The sequence below is a fragment of the Triplophysa dalaica genome, chromosome 23, assembly GCF_015846415.1.
Source record: "Triplophysa dalaica isolate WHDGS20190420 chromosome 23, ASM1584641v1, whole genome shotgun sequence".
Taxonomy (NCBI): Eukaryota; Metazoa; Chordata; class Actinopteri; order Cypriniformes; family Nemacheilidae; genus Triplophysa; species Triplophysa dalaica.
The window spans coordinates 10188872-10200375 of NC_079564.1; the positions used below are offsets into that span (position 1 = coordinate 10188872).

The window sequence follows — 11504 nt, forward strand, 5'->3', positions numbered from 1 at the left end:
GTATGACCGCAGGATCCCTCATACACATTTTGGCTGCTATGCAGACGGGCGACCCACGCATGGCCCCAGCCTTTGATGATGTCACAAGCCCAGCTGCTCGTCTCACTAGAATCCCAGACATCTGTCCTGAGCCAGTTAAACAGTTCGTCTTCCGGCAACTTGCTGGTTAATCTGCATGCGGCATGTGCTGAGGGGGAAGTATGGAAGACTTAACGTGCACAACTTTTGCATGACGTCAAGACGTTCTTTCCCTAACCCTATGAGAACTTAGGAAAATGTAAGAAAACGTGATTTTTGACGATCGACAAATTGCCAAAATTGGCTAATTCATTTTAAAGGAAGTTATGTGTCACCACAGTGTTATACAGCTGGAAAAAGACAACCTCAAAAGTACTCAGAAATGCTTTATTATGATAATGAGCAAGAATGGCATTTCATATTTAAATTTATATCAGGTATAAGCAGCACTGTCGTTTTCCAAACATCTGAATGAACATCACAGCAAACTGCACTATGACTAAGTCTGACAGAGGTGTGGACTCAATCATAGCCAGCACTTAACAACAAATCACTTGTCATGCGTGCGTAGGTCTATGAGCCCTGCGGGGGGAAAGTTACTCTACCCTACAAATAGAACAATTAGAAAAATAAATAATTAAAAAGGAAATGCTCGGAGAGGGAGGGAGCAGAGGATGGGAGGGAGGGAGGAAGGTATAATTACTGTGTAAAGGAGGGGAGAAGAAGTAGAAACAGAGAGACAGGGGAGCAAGAGCCAGTGAAAGAGTCCAGCCCACTTCAACAAAACCATTCAACTCTTGCACAGTGAGCAGTCCCAGACCTCTTACGAGCGCACTGCTTCCCTGGGGCACATCCAGAAGCCGACTGTCCATCCCATCCAAACTTCTCAAGGACCTGAAGAGGGAGAAAGCCACTGACAGAACTAGTCCTGCTTTTCGATCAGCACCTCGTCTCACAACTTACCAGCAAGGAATACACTTTCATCCACACTTTTTCCAATTTGTAGTTTAGCTTTTATTTTTGCTCCGCTCAAATCTCGAGCTCATCCTCGGGCAGACTTTATTTCTAGCGACCGGAAGGATTCTTGTTTTACTCCGAAGGAACTTTTCAAGTAAGTTTATTTTAAATTGGTGTGTTCAATCCGCACCTTCCAGCTCTCCTCAGTGACTGACAGCTGTGATTGAAGGATGTCCCCTCTCCCTCTGCTGAGCGGGATCCTCTTGCTGCTCATCCAGACCTGCTCCCTCAGTGCCATGGTCACCAAAGGTAGCCTGGCAACATCCGAACAGGCAGCGGCCACGGACTGTCCATCCTGTGCCATGGCACGGCTTCGAAAGGACGAGGGAGCCCAGCAAGATGTGGTTGAGGCGGTGAAGAGACACATACTTAACATGCTGCACCTGCAAGAACGCCCCAACATCACAAACCCGGTGCCTCGTGCTGCGCTCCTCAATGCCATTCGCAAGGTACACGTGGGGCGCGTGGCCAAGGACGGGAGTGTCCTGATTGAGGACGAGGCCAGTAGCCGTTTGGAGGGAGACCAGTCGGAACAGACAGAGATTATCACCTTTGCCGAAGCCGGTGAGTCTGAATTTTAAGCAAGGGTCAATAAATAATGCATACAGAATGACTTAGCTTACAAGTATGTTAAAATAAATTATAGACGGGACTGGACGGAACTAGAGGTGGGTTTATAAAGCTGTTTAGCTAAGTCAGAAGAGTTTCGGGAAACCTGTTGCCACAGAGAGCGGCTCAGAGAGGACAGCTAGGACTGCGCTGCGGCAATTTGCTCCCCCTCTCGAGGTTCCTACAAACCTCCTGCTGGTTTAGAGTATCTGTAATTATCTGTGAAGGCCCCCGGGGGCTTCTAGCCGTAAGCTTTGTACAGGAGCATTTCCCTGGGGACTGACAGCCTCCTATGTAGCTTCCCTATGTGACTGAAGAGGGTTGCGAGGGAGATAAAAAATAACTCGGTGGAATAAAAAAAGGACTTCTTCACATTATAAGAGAAAAAAGAAAGCTGTTCGGTTACTGCCTTTGTGTCGCTTTTCAAAGCGGTAGAAAGAGCATTGTCGGCTGCAGTGAGAGCTGTTCAAAGGTGCTGTCAAGCCCGTGATGTGAGAAGAGATTGGGTTCTTCTCTGAGTCACACAGCTCAAACGGGTCATGAGTGACACGGAGAGACAGGAGAACCCGCGGTGTGCTGCAGGAGCACTCAACAGATGTGTCAGACCTAAAAAGCGGCAAACAGAGCAATTGGATTGCTTGTCTGAAAGATGAATGTTTCATGAGTTTAAGGCGCTGGGAAAACTAACGCTGCAGCCGCGTGGAAAGCACGACTATTTAGAAAGACATTCTATTATAAAGGCGAAAGTATTGGTGCAAAAATTAGTATACAAGAGATGTGAACTAACACTGAGCAATTAATTACAATTTGAGGAAAAAATATGTCACTCCTTTCTTTGCTATTATTTAAAACACATATAAAAGTTTAAGAGTTTAGCTTGGCTGAACATGCTGAAATTTTCTGCAACTCGTACTGGAATCTTAAAACTGTGGCTTTTTCCACCACAGCAAGGAGATGCTTTATGAGAAACATGCCCTCATAATCTTTAGGTGCCAGGCAAAGCCTTGTCATATAATGCAAACTCAGCTTTAATGCTCTCTGTGGATGGAACAAATGCCACTGGTTATGTTGAAACCAATTACCATAACTATAAATATAGGCTAAATATAAATATAACTGATAACTATAAAAAAATATAGGCTGGTATCACTTATAGACACTTCTATTGCTTTTCAATGGACAAATTCAACATTTGTTAACCCACATGAAAATACTGATATATAAACTGATATTTAAAGTACAGTAAATACAGTAAAATACACAGGCTAATGTTTTTGAACCTTACTATAGTATACCGCAGTTAGCCTAAAGTTATTTTGTCACATTGGATATAATATTATTTTAAGAGCTGGGTGGAGCTCTTTAATGCTCAAGGTAAAGATTACTCATACACATTTATGAATTCTGTCTGTCGCAAAACCGGCGTTTAAGTTTCCAACATGAACCCGACACAACCCGACAAACGGTGATGTATTCCGGACACGTCCTTTCTCCGCATCTGCATCACATGAGTTTCGGATGCGAGGCAAAAAGACCCTGAAGCTCATGAAAGCGACCATAATTCCCTCATCTCCCCCCGCCAAACCATCACCGCGTTACCGCACAGAAACCTCGCGATAATCTTGTCTCTCGCCTCGCGCTCGTGAGCTTTTCCCGCTTACTCCAGTCAAGCGTCTGACATGTGTTATCAGATATTCACCGGCGCTCCCCAAAACGAGCCGTTCTCAAAATCTACCACAAGGGGGGACGCAACAAAGCTCGAAACCCTTGCAAATACAGACACGACAGAGTAACAGTAAGATGTCAAATAATATAAAAGTATTATGGATCACAAAGGATGGACAAATATCACTTAGTCTGCAATGTAACACCGGGTAATACATTTTGATGGGCATCACAAGCAGAGACATAAATGCAACTTCATTGATTTTCAACTAAATTCTGTAATGCACAGTTCTGCATATTGGTTCTTCTTACACAATTGATTTGATTTGAAGTGTTAAGCAGGTTGTTTAGACAGCTGTAATTATGTGAATGATACAGACACCAGACTTGTGCATAAACTGTCTGTCTGGAGTCTTATCCAAGAATCTGCTCCCATAATAGTATTGACAGTACACACATGATGATGATGATGTAAGTTACAGTATAAAGCTTGTGCAGAGAAACTTTTGGTAGATCATTCTCCATCACTGGTCACTTATATAACAGTTCAGAATTGTTTCAATAAGAGTAACCTGTTGCACGGTATTCAAGCAATTCTGACACAACTAGCCTACACAGTTTGATTTCCGTGCACTTATTTTCTCAAATAAGTGCACATTGGGATTCAAATTGCCATGTCATAATCGTTTAACGTTGGTAGTTTACTGTTGGCTGTTGTTTTAAACTCTTGGCTAAATAGGTTCAGAAACGACCTTGATGAAGATCAGTTGACACACACAACAACTGCAGAACCCCCAGCCGGCTTTTATTATCGGCTACAGATTAGTTGTTTAAACTATTATTTCCCACATACAATGTTGGTTGAATGAGCGCTACATGCTAAGACTGATTACTCTCAATTTAAGCGCGTAGCCTGCAGCCACGCGCAATCAGTGCTTGTGTATGTTATCATGACTGCGAATAACAAAAAACCTTTAGTCTGCAGACTTTCCGGTTCTGGCAGTTCTAAAGACGAGGAATAACCACCTCAAGTTAATAAATATAAAATAAACTATTTCGGTTAGTGTTTTTTTAAGCATGGACATCAAGGGAGTCTTAAGTGGGGACCAGAGGTCAATGACTACACAGGATACACAGGGTTTCTATAAAAGTTTGTTTTTCATAATTTATGGGAATGATTGAACAAATGCAGAACCTTGTAAATACTTTAAGATCTGACTAGTTCTGTCCAGTGTTTATTAAAGTTGTGGTTGGATCTTGCTCAAGCTTCCAACAGGAGGAATAGCAATGATGTCGCGCTAGATGTGGCAAACATGTGTGGGCGCTTAATGTTTTGCCTCTGATGTCATTCAGGCGTGCGGGCTGCATGTGCAAAGCTTGACATGTTCTGAAACAATGACTCAATATTTACTTCTTTTCCTCTTTTTCATTGTCTCCTCCTATTTATCACAGGGGAATCCTTACAATTCTGCGTTTCTTTCAGTAATGGTAAAAGTTCAGTTGACTTCCCGATTCTTCTGCGAGTGTGGTTGTTGTGCCAGACATAATGTTGCAGAAAACAGAAGTTGTCTTGCGTGAGAGTCATTTTCCTTCCCTATATTTTATAGAAACAGTAATACCAAGAATTGTGAATTTTACAACCTATTTCAAGAGTATATTTTTCTTGCTGTTGTGCTGGCAGCCTGGCACAGTCAGCCTACTAAACATTTAAAGGGTTTTAATTTACTCAAAAATTTAAATTCTGTCATGAATTAATACTCTCTAGTTGTTTCAAACGTGTATACATATCTTTGGTTGAAAACAAAGAAAGAAATTCAGACAAATTCTTTTACCAAACAGTTCTTGGACCCCTACCATTGTCTACTATAGTAGGAAAACTTACAATGGTACAATGGTTTGCTGTCCTACATTCTTCAAAATATCTTTTTTTGTGTTCAACAGAACAAAAAATATAAAGCATTTTCTTCCTAGTATGGTAGTCAACGGGGTCCAAGAACTGCTTGGTCACAAGCATTCTTCCAAATATATTTTTCTGTTTTCATCAGAACAAAGTCATTTATATAGATTTGGAAGATCTCGAAGGTGAGTAAATGATGACAGAATCTTTATTTTTGGGTATAGTACCCCTATAAGGTTAAAAAGCCACGAACCATCTTCAAGGACAATTTCATGCACCACATTAAAAGGCTTCCTTTTTATCCTAGGATCCGTTAGCCTTATCGTGGTCAAAATTCTCTCTTTCTCAGGTTGCAGGATGCCTCAGTGCCACTGACATTTGCTAATATGCGGCTTAAAGTTTGCTTGGCTTCAAGGTAGTGAACAAAGGATGCTGCAGCATCATGCCAACTATGCTCATTTATTACTTTGACAGCTGCTGCATCATCCAAACATGTTCGTGAGAGTGGGTTATCACTTGCAGATGCTGACTTGGTCAAAGAGCGGTGAGCCTAGAAAGTCTCAAAGCCTCTCTCAAATCCTTAAAAATCTATATCAACGAGTAAAAAGAATTGCATCCATATAGATTGTTAAATCAAGAACCCTTTTGTAAATGGCTCTATTCTGGTTAAATTGCAGTCCTAGTGAACTTGAAAAAGCAGGTCCATGTCCATGGCATTGAGCCATGCTCTGCAGATTCTTCCCAAAGGTTAGGAGGGGGGAGGCAGCAGTAACTCTCCTCATTACCCTTCTTGTTCCCTGGGAGCTGTACTGGCCTGCAGGGGCTGGTTGAAGCGGGTGATTCTTCGCTGTTGGACGGGGTGTCTGACAGTAAATCAGGCCTGCTGTCGGTACCTCGAATGCCTGCGGGTGATGAGGACCAGAGGGAACGAGACCGTGTGGGGAAGTACATATCAGGCATGGTTGGCCTTTATGGCACGTGGTGTGATATCGTGAAAACGGTTTGACAGTGTTAGGACACTTGCCTGGGAATGTATACAAAACTCTACAGTGTTATGGTCGGGAAATAAGCTTTAATTACACTTTTTTATGGTAGAATAGGTCGTAAATGCAGTTGTAGCAACATGCTGTGCACCGATAGGAATTCAAGTGGTTTTGTTGTCAGTGACATTATAATGCCAAAGGATGTTTTATGATTGAAGCGTCTGTCTCTGTTGTGTGTTTTCTCTTGGAATTCTTTCCTTACGGATCATTTAGGATCTAGTCTCTTTCTGACTGAATTATAGTAGCGACTCAACCTATTATTCCATTTTTTAATTCATTATTAATTGAAATATATTAGTACTGTAGGATATTATAGCTCACAGCGTAGTGCTATTTAGTCTGTCAAATCCATTCTCGTGGCTGACATGACTGCGTTTGAAATATGTTGCATAACAGGCAAGGAACTCAAGTCATTCGCTCCCAAAGACCATTAAAAGAGTCATATTTCCACCATCAGCCTTTTATTTCTAACTTTACATTATTTTGGTTCAATGAAGAAAACGGGTCAAGAATCTTTCCTTCCTGGATTAAGGATGTTTTTTCATGATATCATCACAACAACCCTGAATCAAAACTAATGGTAGTCAGTCAGTGAGACCTTGAGAACATCAAGCGTGCACATGTGCTGGTACGTGAATGGTTCCTCTAAATCCAAGACGTACTTGTTAGGATTCCCTTTTTTATTTAGCATGCATGTGGAAAAACTGTTGCCTTTAATCAGCATCGTCAACAAATTAGCCAAAGATAAATAAAAGCTAACCAAGAACGTTATGAAATAAACTGTGAGGTGTGTTTCGACCACCTTTCAGGTCATGGTCTTATTTACTCCACAAGCCATTGAGCTTTGAGCACTGCGGCATTGCAAGCTGTACAATATAACAGAAGGCCAACAAGGAGATGAAAGAGGCTAATTCCCCTTAAGGTAAACCTGATAGAAAAAGGGATTACAGACCACATTAACTAAAGCCCTGTTTAAAGAGGAGTGGACATCCCCCCAACCCCCCCTCACACACTTAAACTCCCAGGTGATTCTATACTTCAGCCACCCGCCCCTTTTGAAGACATGGATGGGGAGGGGAGGAATGTAAATGTTATTCTCTATCTTTGTGTTCAGGACAGCTGTGCAAACTCTGCCCTTGTGGTTAAATTGGTGTTTATTGTTGAGGGATTACCGCATGGGTCTGTACTCTTACTCCTCAAATTTCAAAATTTCTTTTTGCGCCCTTACAAATATATTCGGAGGCATGCAGAGTTGCAAGGTCCTGTGCATTGCGGCAACCTTTTTCTTTGGACGTAGGCCGGTGCCGCGGAGGGGCAGTTTGACGAGTTAACTCAATTTAGCAAATGTTAAGGATACTTGATTCTTTGAATTGATGCAGATTAGAAGGGAAAATATTTTTAAGACTGCGTTTTTGTCAAGCTTGCCTGTGTTTGGATAGATGGAGTTGGGCCAGGGATCCTTATCGCGATTATAGTCTGACATCATTGTTACGTGTTGTAATCCTGTGAATACGTAGTGGTGGGTGACTGATTTTGTACGTCCAATAATATTATCATTAATAAATTATCAGCAATTAAATATCGGATGTTACACTTTCTTGCATTTTTAGATTTTACAAGGTGACCAATTTTAAAGCTGGAAATAATCCCGTCAAATGTGCTGTGGGTTTAAATCAGGTTGAGCGGATTTGTTTAGAAGTACTCAAATGATCCATGAACTGAGATTTTTCAGAGGCCTTGCCTCTGTCTGTAATGCAGTGTGAATCAAAGCCAGAGGGAGCAGCCTTTTACAATCCAATGAGACAGCAAGCCACATGCCACATCACTGCTTCCAGCTGCACGCTGTATGTTGTTACGGTCATTATGTGTTACCCTTCTTTAAGCAAACTCCTTATTCCAGCCACAGAGGCTCTTAATTGTTCAGTTAATGCAGTTGGTTTAAAACCTTAAATTTTGAGGTGCTCAAGGTGGTCGGAGGGATTGTTTCCGATCATGTGTGGAGGAACAGCCAAATCCTGCATTTGATGTGCAGATACAGTGCCATGCATAATAAATAATCACATGAAACAGAAGATCGTTTTACCGAAACCTTGAAAAACTGGTCACAAAGAGGAACTGTTCCACAGATGCCGCCACTCCCAGCATCAGCTCTGATGTGGCTGGCATACTGATTCCATAGTCAACCAGAGCCCCGGGCTAAAGTGAAACACAAGTACAACAATAACAAAAAGATCTGCTCACTTTACTAATCGCCTTTGTCTGTTTCTCTTCCTTTCCCTCAGGTGTGGCTCCAGGCTTCATCAACTTTCTCATCTCCAAGGAAGGTGGCGAGATGACCCTTGTGGAGCAAGCCAACGTCTGGCTCTTTCTTCGACTGCCAAAGGGCAACCGTACCCGTGCTAACATCACCATTCGGCTGCACATGCAGCAGGGCACTGGGGAGAAGATTCTGGCGGAGAAGTCTGTGGACACGCGACGCAGCGGCTGGCATACGTTTTCTGTGTCAGCCAGCGTGCAAGCTTTGCTGCAGCAAGGAGGCAGCGCGCTAAGCTTGCGTGTTTCCTGTCCGCTGTGTGCCGATGCGCGGGCCACGCCCGTGCTTGTGACTCCGGGAGGTGGCGAACGCGAGCAATCGCACCGGCCGTTTCTCATGGCTGTGGTGAAACGAATGGATGAAGTGACCCTAAGGAGACGTCGCAAAAGGGGCCTGGAATGCGACGGCAAGGTACGTGTTTGCTGCAAACGTCAGTTCTACATAAACTTCAAGGACATCGGCTGGAACGACTGGATCATCGCTCCACCTGGGTATCACGCCAACTACTGCGAAGGCGACTGCCCCAGCCACGTCATGAGCATCACCGGAGACTCGCTGTATTTCCATTCAACCGTCATCAACCACTATCGCATGAGAGGATACACCCCCTTCAACAACATCAAGTCATGTTGCGTTCCCACGCGCCTGAGAGCCATGTCAATGCTCTACTACAACGAAGAGCAGAAAATCGTCAAAAAGGACATGCCGAACATGGTTGTAGAAGAATGCGGTTGTTCGTAAGGCAGCTGAGAAACAGAGAAGAAGGGTGGGGAAAGAGACACAGAGGAGCAAGGTTGGGTGGAAGGGGAACGAACTTTAACCCCATGGCATGGAGGGAAAGAACAACAAAAGAGATGTAGAGGGAGGACATGAATCTCACTGCCTCAAGACAAACTCAAGCAGACAGGTCTCTCTTTCTTTCGGCCACTTGTGCGTGGTCGTCTTAGAATCCGATGGGTATCTGTAACTCAGAGTAATCTGTGTCGCACTTTCAAAAGAGAAAAAATATAATATATTTTTGTTACAAAAAAACGGGAGCAAGGTCAGAGGGTATTTATGCGGCCTACTCTGCGGTGCGACCATACACTGCGGGAAAAGAGATCACGTAGATGAGGTGCCTGAAAAAGAAATCTCAAACCTATGCAACTTGTCAAGTATTATGATATATTTTTCATCAAGGTGTTTTTTTTTTCTTAATTATTTACTTTTACAAACAAAAAAAAGAATTAATGTTTGTTGACTTTTTATACTTTGTCCGTATGTTTAATGTCATATGTGTGTTGTGTGTGTATTGAAAAAAATTGTGTATATGTACAGTGTGCCTATGGGAGTATTTGTGTACGTTTGTGTGCGTTCGTGTGTGTCGTTGAGAGATACTTGAAAGAAGTTTGACGGGCTGCTGGAACCAAACATTTCTCTATTATTATTCTAATTATTCTGACTATTGTTAATAATTATTGTTATTATATTTTGGTTTCTGTACATGTTTGTTATCTTAAAAAAGAGACGTTAAAACGTTTACAGTTTTGCACTATATCAACATTTTGATCATCATAGCCACATATACAAATAGAGTATAGCGGATAAACAAGAAGCACTTCAGAACAGACATAGACCTACATAGCATGAATCTTACTGAAGAGATACAAATAAGGAGAGATCACACGTGAGAGAATTAAAACTACACTACACTACATAAGTGCATTTTACAAAGTAGAATTTGGGTTTTTTAAACAACACCAAAGAATTGTGTTTAGTGTTATCTTCTCTTATTAGGCTGTCTCAGAAATGTTTGCTCAGAAGATACCACTATGCTTTGCCCCCTACAAAGATGTCTTAGCAAACTGCAAGACCTTTAAATCATTTCATCAAGGTCCCAGTGCACTGCGGCTCACTCTTTTGTGTGCTTTAGCACTGCTGCAAAGTCCATGTGTGACTGGCCATCTGAATGGTTAATACAGCACTTAAACCATCCTTCTACATTTTTTTTTTAATTGTGGATTGTTAAAAAAAAGATGAATGTGCAGCATTGCTATTTAATGATTTTGTGTGTGTGTGTGTGTGTAATTGGGAGATGAATTCATGTTTAGATTTTTTCACCAAATATTAAAAGGATCCTACATGATCCAAAAAAAGTTTTTGTTTTGCAGTTGTTTTTGTTAATGTCTCCGCTACCCATCACATACTTTACCACTGTGCAATGTCAAAAATGAAGCAATTTGTGGAAAAGAAACGAAAAAAGAAAATAGATTTGTCGTGTTACATTTTGGTGACAGTATGTTCCTGATGGGAATGCAATTTGAAATGTAATTAATAAAAAAATACTCTTAAAAAGAAATAATTTCAAATTTAGAAAAAAAGCTATAAAAAGAAAGACATTTGTATATGTTTTTGTTTGTTTTTAGTTGTTTGTTTGTTTGTTGTTATTAAGACAAAATAATTGACACTGAAGTAAGTGGACTAAGAATAAAAAATATATTTTTTATTCTGTATATATGGAAATCAAGATACCAATATGTTGCATTGCTTTGTTGTACAAATCAAAAATGTGCTTGTGGCTATTTTTTTTATCTAATTTATTCTACAGTATTTTGTCCTTTGCTTCACCATTAAAGTTAAAAGGTTGTACACTAAAACAAATGAGAAATGTGTTGATTGTGATATTTGTTTTTCTTTCATGAACCTTACACAAAAAAACACAGAACTGAAACAAAAAATCACATCATGGCCTACTAATCATCCTCATATGTACCAATTGGCTTCGTAACTCTCCATCAATAAGCTGGTGTTTGTTGGGCGTTCGGGAGCAATATGGCTGCTGTCGCATCATCCAGGTAGATTCTGGACATTGCTGGTGGTTGAAAAGATTCGCCCCTTCGATGTAAAGCACTTTGAGTACTAAGAAGCACGATATAAAATGTAATGAATGAAATTGTTAAAA

At 41.4% G+C, this 11504-nt stretch overlaps 1 protein-coding gene across 1 annotated transcript; it reads left to right on the plus strand.

Annotated features, from left to right (window-relative positions):
* The first annotated feature begins 654 nt into the window (after positions 1 to 654).
* inhbaa (inhibin subunit beta Aa) lies at positions 655 to 11173 on the plus strand. The gene is made up of 2 exons (XM_056738874.1): positions 655 to 1599; positions 8532 to 11173. Exons 1-2 carry the CDS (start codon positions 1206 to 1208, stop codon positions 9302 to 9304), a joined length of 1167 nt encoding a protein of 388 aa, XP_056594852.1. The 5' UTR covers positions 655 to 1205; the 3' UTR covers positions 9305 to 11173.
* The last annotated feature ends 331 nt before the right edge of the window (positions 11174 to 11504 follow it).